We start from the raw sequence: 13,758 nt of genomic DNA on the forward strand, positions 1-13,758 counted from the left end.
ATTTCAATAGTTGAATTCATTAATTCATGGTGAGAATTCTCCATGCTCTATAGGGGCCTGGATGCAGACAATGGGAAAGGGCTCTGGAACACAGAGCAGAAGCATTCTAAAGAGCTGACTTTGACTATCACAAGAAGGAAAAAAACAAAAACAAAAAACACATAGTTGTTGAAAACAACAGAAGGAGAAAATTAAAAGTTTACAGATTCTCAATCCATGACATTTCAGGTGAAAAAGCAGACACAACCTCTGACCTGGGACAGGACAGCTTCCTGAAAAGCGGCCTTTTCCCCCTCTTCTTCCTCCTGCTCTGGGTCATTTCTCATCCGATGTATGTTGAGGAGTCACATCAGTATCTTGAGAACATTCGACGGCCTTTTGAAAATGAGATTCAGAACAATGAGCTCCTGCATGGAGACCAAACTATGAGCTTTTTATTTCCTGTCTACATGTGCTCTCTGCTCACACAGACGCCCAACAATTCTGCTACAGGAGAGAGTAAGTGGGCTACGCAGCCCTGCCCCTTCCACCCCATTGTAGAGCAGACGCCCACACCTCCCCAAAGGCAAATGGACCAAAGACTGAAAGCAACTCTCACCAATGTACCCAGCACCCTTGTGCTTAGACCTGGCCCAACCTCAGAATCACCTGGAGTTAACACGGATGCTCCCACCCTCTGCCCAGATCAACAGAGTCTGTGGGGAGGGCACAGGTGATGTTATTTCCAAATACGCATCATGTAATATCAATGGGAAACTGCATGGGAACCATGTAGCAGACATTTCTTCCAAAGCTTTAAAGTGTATACACATTTGGGGGAGGTGGGATCAGGGCCTCACTTTCAATTATGATTCTCCTGTGGGGAATGAAATGGCATCTTTAACAAGTTTTCTGTTGGTGCAGATGTTACTCCCTCAGACCCGTATTCAGAGTATCAGGCATGGCACACCTGAGACGACTGAGCACCATGAGGGCTCTGGTAAGAACTTCCACAAGTGCAAGTTCCCTCGGCCTGAGCTCCTCATTGTTGCCTAGGGTGGATGCTGCTGGCTGGGTGGGAACCACATGGTGGGTTTAGGCTTGTGTGAGGGGTCGCCCTTAGCAATCTACCCACAGGTACTAGCCCTCAAGTCCTTTAGGCCCTTCTCATCTCAGGGCCCATCTGACCCAAAGGACTACTCACAGGAGTCCCCAGGTGAGCTGAGACTCCACAGCACCAAGGATCCAGACCATCAAGTTGTTTACATCACTGATTTGTTTGAAAATAATAATATATATTTTAATGGCTGCAGGTGTGGCCATTAAAAAGCAAATTTATTTGTAGTCTATAAATTATATTGTTTACCTGAACGATGTTGTACAAATACAATATGGTATGTCAACTCCACTTCATTTTTTAAAAATGCACTCTCACCCAGGCCAACAGACAGAACCTGAGAGGGAGGTCACACAGGTCTTAAAACTCGCCATGTTATCTTCATTGTAAGCCTGGGGTGATCAGTCCTGGTGTAAACCTTGCCTCTCAAACCTTGTCCATATGCATACAAAGCATTCTAGGACCCATGGAAGAAACTGTGATTCTGCAGGTCTGGAGTGGGACCCATGAACTGGCACCTTTATTAAGTTTCTTCCTTGTGCAGGATGCTGCACCCCCAGACCCGTTTTTAGTAGCACTAGAGAAGGCAGGCTCAACACACCTGAGCCCTTTGTACCAACAACTATTGTTGGTACAAAGACCGCTTTCATCATCTTGAGGGATCACGTGTTTGGCTGGCACTTTAAAGTTTACTGAAGGCTAATAAAGGCTGTAACATCTGAGTAAGTCTATTTGGAAAATGACATGTATATAGTCATTAATGTAACGGTTACTGAGCATCTACTACGTCTTTACAAGAAGGTTAGGGTGCACTGTTTTGGAAAGCTCATGGCTATTACTGGAGTCACACTGCACAGCCCCCGACCCTCCACCCCGCCTCCCCCGCTGTCAGGACAAGGGGCTCTGCGAATCCAAAAGAGACTCGGCACGGCCGCTGCCCCGATTCCCGGAGGTCAGCCCCCTTCCCACCTCCGGCAGGCTGAGCCGGGCGGACAGCGGGGGTGAGAGGAGGAACCAAAGTTCCCCTGGACCAAGTCACTGCTCGCAGCTTTTCCTGAACAAGAGCAGCAGCTCAAGAGCAAACCCGTGCGCCTCAAAAGGTGGTCTCGCGCTGCAGCCCGGGGACCCGCTGCATGGTCCGCCTGCTCTTACCTGGCTCCTGGCCCGTGGGCAGACGGGGGCCCTGGCCGGCGGAGTCGGTCCCGAGAGTTCAGGCCGTGCGACCGTGGACGGGGTCCGGGACCCCTCCGCCCTCCCCTCAAGCTTCAAATCAGCTCTGCGAGGGAGGAAATACGCCGCGCCGGGAGTCTGGGCTCCGTGGGGCCCGGGCTCAGTTCCAGGCCCGGTGCCGGGGCCGCTCGACCCTCACTCGTGGTCGCGGCCTTACGTCACATCCCGCAGCTTGAGGTCGGGTGCTCTGGTTTGACGTCAGGTACCACGGCTTTAGGGCACCTGGCCCGGCTTTGAGTCTGCGCCCTGTCGCACCCGCTTTACGTCACGAGATCTGGCTTAAAACCCACAAGCCCCACCCCCCCGTTTAAGTCACATGACTGTCTTATGCCAGGTTTCCCCCCGCCCTTTAACTTTCTGCGCGTTATTCTACTTCACTCCCTAAAGCGTTTTTTTGGTTTTTTGTCTTCTAGGGCCGCACCCCCGGCATATGGAGGCTCCCAGGCTAAGGGTCCAATCAGAGTTGTAGTCCCAGGCCTACACCAGAGGCACAGCCACGCGGGATCCCAGGTGCCTCTGCGACCCACACCACAGCTCATGGCAACGCCCATCCTTACCCCACTGAGCGAGGCCAGGGATCGAACTTGCTTCTTCGTGGATACTAGCTGGATTGGTTAACCGCTGAACCACGCCGGGTACTCCCCTAAGATGTTTTTTTAAGTCAGTTCCACAGGCTTTTTGTCCTGGGACCTTGTTTTAGAACACGTGACCCTCCTTTATGTCAGGGCCTGTGGCTGTGGGGAGTGCTCATATGGCGCTTGGGAGGAGGGATCTAGTTGCAGGAGAGATGCTGAGTTCGGCTCTGCACCAGTTGAGTGGCCAGTGCCTGAGACACACATGGAGACATCTGGACAGCTGCTGGACAAATGAATCTGGAGCTCTAGCAGGGATGGGCAGAGGCACTGATCTGGGGGTCAAAAAGCGCCCGGTGGGAGGTGGTTGGCCGCAGACAGGTCAAGGTGGGGGGGGCGGGCGCATGCAATGAAGCACTGAGATTTAGGAACAAACAAAGTCTGAGTGAGGAGGAAGCCATCCTTCCTCACTGTGATTTCAGCCTTGGGCCCCACCCATGCTTTCCTGTGTTCCTTTGCGTGTTTTTCACCTCATCCGTGACAATCTCCTCCTCGGAGACTTTCCCCATACCTCCGGAGCGGGGTGGGGGGGGTGCTTAGGAGGTAAACCACCCCTTTCCTCCTCTGTCCCCTCCTTCATCGGGTTAGAAGTAAGCCCTGCTGGGCCACATGTTCCCTAGCTGCAGACGCACAGAGCCCAGAGCAGAGTGCAGTCTCCTGCCCCTGCACAGACTGGCCAAGCCGTCCACATCCCAATCACAGACGGCATCCTAGCGGTGTATGAGGCTTTTCCCTGCCCAGGCACAGCCAATCCCTTAGCACTTGTACCTCCCTGTGTGGGATCTGGGATCTGAGTGCTTCTTTGCAGGGCCCCCTGCACCTTGACCTGGCTGCGGCCAACCACCCCCCACCCCGTGCTTTTCTGCTAGCCCTTCTGCCCATCCCGACACACCTCTCCTCACACGGCCAAGGTGAACTGACCCTTGGATCCTTGAACACTTGTTCTCCCCTGCTCCAAGCCCTCCAAAGACTCCCCTTGACACTCAAACCCAAAGCACTTACAGCACCACTGTGCAGGATCCGGCTCCCCACCTCCAGCCCCCTCTTCCCGCAGGGGTCCCAACATAGCTGGCTGCTTACAGATCCTGCCCAGGGCCTTCCCTCCATGTTACTCCTTCTGCCCGGATCTGTCTAACCAGCATGCTTTTTTTTCTGCCTCTAGTTCTCATCCTTCACCCCTCAGTTTAAACACCCCCTCCTGGCTTCCTGGACTTCACACTGGAGGCCCAGCACACAGTTCAGCCTGCCTTCCTCACTAGATTGCTGCCCCCTTCAAGGGCAGGCCAGTGTTTGTTCCTCACAAACATACCCCCAGGGTCTGGAACAGAGCAAATGCCCAATAGATTTTTGTGTTTTTCTCTTTTTAAGGCCGCACCCATGGCATATGGAGGTTCCCAGGCCAGGGGTCTAATCAGATCTGTAGCCGCTGGCCTACTTCACAGCCACAGCAAGGGCAGATCTGAGCCTAGTCTGTGACCTACAGCTCACAGCAACGCTGAGTGAGGCCAGGGATCAAACCTGCATCCTCATGGATGCTAGGCAGATTCGTTTCCACTGAGCCACGATGGGAACTCTGCCCAATCGATATTTTTGAAAGAACAAGTAATACTTTTTTTTTTTTTTTTTTGCCTCAGTGGGAACATCTGGAAGTTTCCAGGCCAAAGATCAAATCCAAGCCATAGCTGCAGCCTACACCATAGCTGTGCCAACTCAAGATCATTAACCCACTGCACAGGGCTGATGATCGAAACTGCGCCTCTACAGCAACCCAAGTGCTGCAGCTGGATTCTTAACCCACTTTGCCAAAGTGGAAACTCCAAGTAATTCATTCTTTAAGAATCAATTGCACTCAAGTTTCCCTTATCGCTGTCCTGAGCACCACTGCTCTGCAGATCCTGCCAACTGCCTGCAATTCTGTTTAATTCAGTAACATTCTTTTGTCCCCCTCGTCTCAATCCCAATAAATGTCACCTTTGCTCACACCCTCATTTTTTTCTTATTTTGAACCAACCCCAGCAATCCCATTCCCCTCTTACTCCACTGACTGGTTCTCCACATCCAGGCTGGAGGGATTGTGTAAGGGTACAGATAGGATCGTGTCATTCCTCGGCTTAAAGCCCTCTATGGCTCCTCACTGCACCTCAGAATGGTTCCCAAGGCCCCTCTTGGTTCCATTCTCTGCTGCCAACCTCCTACTCCTTGCCTGCTGATGCTACAACCACATGCAGTTTCTCAGTTTCTCATCCCCCCCAACACCCGCTCCATGCTCCCCTCACTCCCCAATTCCAAGTCCCATAGATCCAACAATGTTCAAATCTAGTTTCACTTAAAAGCTGTACCTGGGAGTTCCCGTCATGGTGCAGTGGTTACCGAATCCGACTAGGAACCATGACGTTGCGGGTTCGATTCCTGCCCATGCTCAGTGGGTTAATGATCCGGCGTTGCCGTGAGCTGGGGTGTAGGTTGCAGACTTGGCTCGGATCCTGCGTTGCTGTGGCTCTGGTGTAGGCCGCAGCTACAGCTCCAATTCGACCCCTAGCCTGGGAACCTCCATATGCCGCGGGAGCGGCCCAAGAAATGGCAAAAAAAAAGACCAAAAAAAAAAAAAAAACTGCTATAAAAAAAAGCTGTACCTGCATCATTGCTTGACTGTGCAGCCACCTGGTGGCTACAAGAAATGTCTTTTCAGTATTCTTCCTTCCAGGCTGTTTCTCTTCAATGTTATCCATGACAACGTGGGTGGGATAGAAGTACCACACTGATCAGGAGTTCTCGTTGAGCCTCAGCAGAAATGAATCTGACTAGTATCCATGAGGATGCACGTTTGAGTTCTGGCCTCATTCAGTGGATTAAGGATCTGGTGTTTTTTCGAGCTACAGTGTAGGTCACCGACACGGCTCAGATCTGGCGTTGCTGTGGCTGTGGTGTAGGCCAGCAGCTGCAGCTCCAATTCAACCTCCTGGCCTGGGAACTTCCATATGCTGCAGGTGCAACCCTTAAAGAAAAAAAAAAAAAAGTTAACACACTGATCAAATGGCTGGGAGGGATGCCTGATTAGTGGGTATAATAAAATTAGCAAGGAGTGTGACAAGCTACAACACTGGGCCAAATCTAACCATGGCTAGATTTAATAAGGATAAATGTAAAATCTTACACCCAGTTCTAGAAATAAAACACCTCTGCACGTAGAAGCACAGGTGTTCACACAAGGGTTCCTGGTGACCCTGATGCACTGAGTCTGGCCGTATAGCCTTTTGCTGGATTCTTGTAGTACCTTCCTGTCTAGAGCCCTGGCCACTAGTCTCTCCCCATGCCAGCCCTTCCTCCGCGGGGCCTGTAATCTCCCTCAGTGCAAAACTGCCCCTGGGGGAGGGGTCAGGTGGACGAGCACACACAGCTGGAACTTAAAGAGACATGGGGCTGCAAACAGTGGTTGTGACTGTGAATGAAAAATGCTGTCTGCCATATCAGTAAACAAAAGATGTTTCCCAAGGGCACAAGGTGGAGTTAGGAGGCTGCTCACCTATGGAGCACATGGAAACAGAACTGGCTCTTCTGATGAGGGAGAGTGGGTGGAAAAGGTTTGAACAGCTTGAAGCACCTGGTGCAGAATGATGTGCCCAGTCCCAGGGTGTGGAAAAAAGCAAGAAAAAAGCAGAAGACTCAAAGATTCTCTGGGTGCATGATGCTATCACATCTCAAGAAAGTTAAGATCTTGAGTGGTGGGGCTCAGGTATAGCACAGCCTAAGGTCTGACCAACTTTGCTGACCAAGATGGTAAATAGCAGTAATTCTCTGTGGTCATTCTTTGAACATCCCACAACTCATGAACAAGTATTTCTGAGTGTTCCTGTGTGCACGTGAGGCCTCAGGAAGCCTTGTGTGTTCCTACTTGCTCTTTCGCATTTCTGCCATCACCAAGCACAAGGAGCAGAACCACTTCAGCCAGCTCAGCCTAGATTAAGTGACCCCCCACACACCCCGCCAAACCACACTTGAAAGAACGAATAACCAGTTTTATTTAACTTCTTGAGTTTGGGGGGATTTGTTTCATAGCAGTTGCTAAGTGATACAGTTCGCCCACTTCAGCAAACAAAGACTTCCCTTCACCCATGTTTTCCTTTCCCTTCATTACTTGAAAGCCTTAGGAACATCCTCATCTTTCACTTAGTCTACGAACTACTGAAACCCTGTCCTTGGCTTTCATGACATTTCTTGAGTTTCTCACTTCCCTCCTGGTCTCTCAGAGCCCTCCCATGTGCCCTCTTTGATCTTGTTTTGCTTCTCTCTCTCCAGGGATCTCATCCTCTCCCATGACCTTGAGGACCACCAAGGTCAAGCAACTGAAAAAATGCACAACCTGAAAGTTTTATTTGGTGGACATTCTGAGGACTTCAAGCTCGGGAGACAGCCTCTCAGATTTCTCCAAGGACTGTCCAAAGAGGAAAGGGAGGAGCCAGGATATATAGGAGTTTTTCATGTATTCCTCATCTCCATCAAGTCTTAAAAATAGTCCTTAAGAGAAGAACATACACTCCTTTAACACAATATCTTTGGGGCCTTCCCCCAAGGAAAAGATGCATAATGATATTAAAGGGTGGCTATTTATACTGAATATATTAATAAAAATGTTTAAAATGACTGCAGGAATGGAATTTCACGCTTAAAGTCAAAACATTATAGAGACTCCAAAAATGGAGAAGTGAATGAACATATTAACTCACCTCTGTTTCCTCCCCCAAAATCATAAAATTAAAGAGTTTTTGTTTTGTTTAAAATACAGACTTATAGGACAAAGAGAACAGAAGACCCAATGGTGACATTTTGGAAGCAGTGCCTATGAACATGAGGTCTCGGGAGGCTGCTTCAGTGCATGAGGCTGTGTTCTGTTCTACATTGTTCTCAAATATCTGTTGCTGAGTAACCCTTTTGACTCTTGTCTGATTGACAACCTTGAAACTCATTCTAGTAGTGTAACTAGGACCATCAAACAATGCCTTCAAAATTCTGAGAGGAAGTTATTCCCAATCTAGAATTCTATACCCAACGAAAGTATCACTTCAATTAAAGGTAGTATAAAGACATTTGCAGACACTCAAAAGTATCCAAATTACTCCCAACAGTAGTCTTGTCTGACAGTCATCCTGCTGCCATGTATTCTTTCTCAGGGATCTTCTGAAAGATATGTCCACCAAACTGAGAAAAAGATTGGATTCCAGGAAACAGGGGTTCCAATTCAAGGAGAAAGTGAAGGATGCCCCTCTGCCCCCTCCAGGGGAGCTGTGGAGGGGGAGCCCAGGAAGACAGCAGTGCAGAGGGTCTGGTTACCCAGACTGGAGGTGGTCAGAGGCTCTGAGAGGGAGCTCCTTGACAAGAGCTTTTTAGGACACCTAAGTGTGCTTGGACATACTGAGAGGTTAAACAACCGCGATGAGTTTGGCTATAGGTTACCAGTAAAACATAGAAAGCCAACACCCCTCCAAAAAAGACAAATTTTAAATTCAGGAAAATAAGTTTTATAAGGAAAGAACTAATCGCAGTACACAACATGACAAAGCTGTGAATAGCATTTACATGGTCATAATACCAAACAATGACTGTCAATGCAACCAATCTAATAAAAGAATATTGGGAGGATAGAAAGTTGGAAGTATGTAGAGAGGAAAGTGAGGTTAAGGAAAGCTCTTCCATAATGGAAAGTCAAAACAAAATACCTAAAACTGAAATACTACTAAGGAACAATACAGGCACGTGATTTTGAGATCTGCAGATAAATACAAAATAATCAGCTAATGAGTTCCCACTGTGGTACAGTGTGTTAATAATCTGGCTTGTCTCTGTGGCATTTCCAGTTCAACTTCCAGCCCTGTGCAATTGATTAAGGATCCTTCATGGCTGCAGCTGTGGTGTACACCATAGCTGCAGCTCGGATTTGATCCCTGGCCCAGGAACTTCTATATGCCATGGGAGTGGCTAAAAAAGGAAAAAATAAATCAGCTAAAATAGTTGAGCCTGGTGGCCTCTGGGGAGGGGTGATACAAAGGACAGGGTGGACTTACTATTTCAAAGTAAGGTTTATAAAGTTGTTCGTTCATTTGAAATGTGTAGGTATAATTTTAGTAAAAAAATGACTTAATTTACAATAGTGGAAGTCCTTCAATTTATTACTATAATGCACATGTTAAAATCAGCCAACATGTGAACATGCACAGGATAAATGTGCACTTACATTAAAAACAAACTGAGGAGCTCCCTTGTGGTGCAGTGGGTTAAGGATCTGGCATTGTCACTGTAGCAGCTCAGATCACTGCTGTAGTGCAGGTTCAATCCCTGGCCCAGGAATTTCCACATGCCATGGGTGTGGACACACACACACACACACACACACACACACAAAAGCAAAAAAAAAAAAAAATCCTTCAAAACAAACCTGAAAATGGAAGAAAAACACAAAACAAAAAAAACCTTGACACTGAATGATGATTTAGGACCTTCTGACATTCTGAACTAGACTTTAAGAAATCATTCACCTTCTGGACACTCCTGTTTCCAGATTTAAAAAGGAGTAGTCTAAACAGAAGAGATCTAAGTTCCTTTGAAACCTGAATCTATTTAAATGCAGTTCATTGAATACAATAAATACATTTTTTATGGACAAGCTTCTAAATAAAACTATGCCCAGGGTGTTCCATTTTAGATGGGCCTCATTTTTAAGTGGCACTGATTAATGGGGCTTTTAACTTATATGTCAGAAATATTTTATAATTTTAAATGATAGTAAAAAAAAATACAAAGACTCCAAGAATCTAACATGAAATGAAGGTTTTAAACTGTGCTTAATCCTAAAAAGCAATAGCTAAATGCCAAGTGGCCACTATTGGCAATGCCAGAACTTTAAAAACTTGGTGCTTAAAATGCCACTTGCTCTAAAGTGGGTCAAAAGCAGATGGTTGAGGAGTTCCCTTGTGATGCAGCAGGTTAAGAATCCCTCTCAGATTGCTGCTGTGGCTCGGGTTTGATCCATGGCCAGGGAACTTCTGTATGCTGTGGAAACAACTCCCGCTCAAAAAAAAAAGGCAGATTGTTGTGGCAGATCTTAAAGTGAAGGGTTCATGCAAAACAAGGAAGATTTTGATTTATGAGTGATAGTATATTTTCAAACTCAATAAGTAACTGAGGAAGAGAAATCCATAGAAAAGCCAAATAAAAGGCTTTGGCAGTGATACAACAAAACAACACATACATGTAAACCTGGATGCACTCTGACAGCTGTGAGGCGAGCCAGGCTCAGCCCACCTCTAGTCACCAAATTCTTCTGTCACTTGGCAGTAAACAAATGCAGAGCTGTGCTTTTCAAATTATGACTTTACTATTATCCTCTCAATCTTTGAAATTAAGGATGATGTATTTTTAAGTGCAAATTCTGATTTCTCAGGCCAAAGATGAAGCCTCTTGATGGGAAAGCACCAGCTCTCAGTCCATACTGCTATCCCAGGGGGCCCTCAGTACAGCTCAGCAATCTCTGCGCGAGTCCCCAGTCACTTCCCTTTCCTACTCCCCTGTGTGACCATCTATCTCCCTTGCCTCCTCTCAGTTCCTCTCATCCCCACTGAAGCCCCTTCAGGACCTCCGTGTCCGAGAGGCCCTTTCTCCATGGCTCACCAGAGTGCATGCTTGTTCTCTTTTGCGCCACCACTGTTCCTACAGTTACATCCACAGGGTGCTTCGCAATCCCGAAGGTCATCAGAATCACGGGAGGGAACGCTGGGCTGCACCCCCGGAGCTGCTGATTCAATAGGTCTGGGTGGGCCTTAGAGCTTGGCATTTCCATCAAGTTTCCAGGTTACGCTAATGCTGCCAGTCCAGGGACAACACTCTGAGATTCATTCCTTTGCTTGTATCTTCCACCAGACTGTGAGTTTCTTGAGGTCAGAGGGCATTTCTTGCACATCTCCTCTCCAGGGTCTAGCCAGCGTCCAGCAGTCATTCAACCAATCAACAAATATGTACTGAATGCCTGTTATGCCAGACACTGCTGCAGGCACGAGAGATTCAGCCATTCATGTATATACACATACACATATTTCCCTGCACTTCTGGTACTACACAGCAACTTCTCAATAAATGTTGAAATCTGACCAGATACACAGAAGAAAATATGGCATTATCATAACCATTTTAACAGTGCCGTAGAAATACCAATTTTCCATTTCCTAATCATAGCTCTTCCCAGTTGTTTATTTTCCCCTTCTGATACTCTCTCTTCAATGTCTAACACATAAATCCACAAAACGGGCAATATACTAGATATTGGGGCTTTATAAGACATTTTCTGATTGATTTACAAAATATTTGATGTCATCGACGTATCAGTTAAACACATCTAAGATGAACTTGAGCACAATGTGAGCAATCGCAGTATTTTCATACTGATAAATGTTAAAGAATAGCGTAACTACTGGTTTTCAAATTAGCCTGTCATCTCTAAAGGCCTCTTTCCTCCCCTCCCTCTCTATTCCATGCCCTCTGTCCCAACTGCCGTGTGGACTGACCTCCTGGGGAATTAGGCTGCTGTCCCAGCAGGGCATTGGTCAACACATTCATTGTCCTGGGTACAATTCTGAGAAACTGGTAGGAGGCCTCTGAAGGCCGAGTGATGGCATGGAAAGAAAGGGGGCAATGGCAGAGGCGAGCCTGGGCAGCTGCATGAGCCTGGACAGCTGCATGAAACAAGGGCAGTCATTCCTCAGGACCACACTCTAGGCCCGTGGGCCACAGGCCACACAACTCCCTCCCCAACTCCAGGAAAGTACAAAATATGCAGCTTCATCTTTGGACTAATTTTCTGAAAGTTTCGCAGCAAACAAAAACGAGAGGATTCACGAAGATAAATTTGGGATATAAGTGAACTGACCATAATGTTTACCTTCAAGACTTTTGGTATTCTAAAAGTTTGCAGATGCTTTTAAAAGGCCTTCCATTCAAAGCTATGAGACACGCTATGTTAACGATATGGAGGGAATAATGGGCAGAATTTCTGAGTGGAACTTGAAAAAGACTTGTTCCAATATTCAAGACCGAAATATTTCTTCTCCGTTAACATCACAACCAAATTCCAGGTTCACTGTTAGTGACTGCAAGAGCTGGTGACAGCAAATAGTATCTCAGAATAATAATCTCTTCTTATTGCTACCCCAAATCAGTGATATAACACCCTGGGCCAGCAAATGACTGTGATGTCTATACACAGAAAGATTGAGAGAAAAACTAATAATCTTGTTAGGAGTACACTTTTTATAATGGTGATCAGACCCACCGACTTCATTTTTATGGCTCAATTCTAACTAAATAAATTCTGATTATTAGAAAATTTGGGTGTAAATGTGAAATCTGGTGAGCTACACACTGACTTTAAAACGGTCCGTTTATTTCTCTGGAGGAGCTTACTAGGCATCACCTTCATAATCCAAAGGAATTTCTGAAAATGTATGTAATTCTCTGCCAAGATGTGACCTTGAGTAAACCAGCCCCATTCTGGCTGGCTAACAGAAAGCTAAGACAAGGAGAGATCAATCCCTGTTGCCAAATAAACTGGTCTCATTATATTGCTGACACCCCATTACATGTAATAAAAGAACACACCACTACATTCGGAAAACACACAAATAAATCTAAAATAAAAACATTCTCATTAATATCATTCATATGCTAGTAATAAATTAGCTTCCTTAAAAATTTTTTTTCAGTTATTCACAAAATCCATCCTTATTTTCTGAGTTAACAGGGCTGGATTTTAAAAGTGCAATAAAAACTCTCGAGGCCTTCACTCCAGCTTAGAGAGGACTTCTGAGTGGTTTGCAAGACGGAGCTTCTTGTTTTGGTGCTGTTCTTCATCCAAGGGTATGAGTCCCAACACACCATCTGGCGTTCAAGAATAATTTAATGTCAGGAAAACGTCACTTCAAATAAATGAGCACTTGTTAAAGTCATAGAGGTCGTAAGAATAAAATAATGCTTAAGTTAAAAAGGTATTGGTTTTATCTTAAAATTCTCAACTGTTGAAGAAAAGATTCTAGCTAATTCACGCAGGAATATAATATCTGACCTTTTAAAAACTGGATTCAGAGTTCCTGTAGTGGTGCAGCAGAAATGAATCCGACTAGTAACCACGAGGATTTGGGTTCGATCCCTGGCCTCGTTCAGTGGGATAGGGATCCAGTGTTGCTGTGGCTGTGGTGTAGGCTGGCAGCTGTAGCTCCAATTTGACCCCTAGCCTGGGAACTTCCCTATGCTGCAGGTGCAGGCCTAAAAAGCAAAAAAAAACCAAACAAACAAAACTGGATTCATTCTGTGTCTAGCCAACAAATGATAAATTTGGGGGGGGGTATTATTACCATTATTATTTAGACTGGAGGAAAACAGACTTATCTCCTTGGTCAGGTGGGAGAAGGGCCTGGCTTCAACCTCTTCCCCTTGTTTAAGTTCCACGGCTTTACAAGTGCATAAATTCTGCGTGTTTAAGGTGCACGAATTGATGGGTTTCAACATAAGTACAGATCTGAGGAACCATCACCACAGTCAATATGATGAATATATCCATCACCCCCAAAAGTTCCTCTTGCCCCATCCCCACTTCCGTCCTTCCAGGGATCTGCCTGCCTTCCAAGCCTGCGTGCTCTGTTCTGCACGGTGTTCCTAGTCTTAAGGACACCTGGATCAGGGTGCGGGCTTGCTTCTGGAGGTAGATCTGGAAAGCCTTTCTCTCTCTTGTTATATAATAATGGAAACATTAAAAAAAAA

The 13,758-nt window shown here is 46.4% G+C and overlaps 1 protein-coding gene and 1 long non-coding RNA gene across 2 annotated transcripts in view; both read right to left on the minus strand.

Moving 5' to 3' along the window:
• The window catches only part of LOC110255757, a 35,909-nt gene extending 33,287 nt beyond the window's left edge, over nt 1-2,622 (minus strand). Inside the window, exons 1-2 of the long non-coding RNA XR_002336550.1 lie at nt 2,249-2,622; nt 255-375 (exon numbers count right to left, since the gene is read on the minus strand). This is a non-coding gene — a long non-coding RNA (uncharacterized LOC110255757). The remainder of the gene's footprint in view (nt 1-254; nt 376-2,248) is intronic.
• CDADC1 (cytidine and dCMP deaminase domain containing 1) overlaps nt 8,439-13,758 on the minus strand; it is a 50,630-nt gene continuing 45,310 nt past the window's right edge. The window contains exon 10 of the mRNA XM_003357836.4: nt 8,439-12,879. Within this exon, the coding sequence (XP_003357884.2) occupies nt 12,782-12,879 (98 nt within the window). The 3' untranslated portion in view covers nt 8,439-12,781. The remainder of the gene's footprint in view (nt 12,880-13,758) is intronic.

Source organism: Sus scrofa, chromosome 11 (assembly GCF_000003025.6).
Source record: "Sus scrofa isolate TJ Tabasco breed Duroc chromosome 11, Sscrofa11.1, whole genome shotgun sequence".
NCBI lineage: Eukaryota > Metazoa > Chordata > Mammalia > Artiodactyla > Suidae > Sus > Sus scrofa.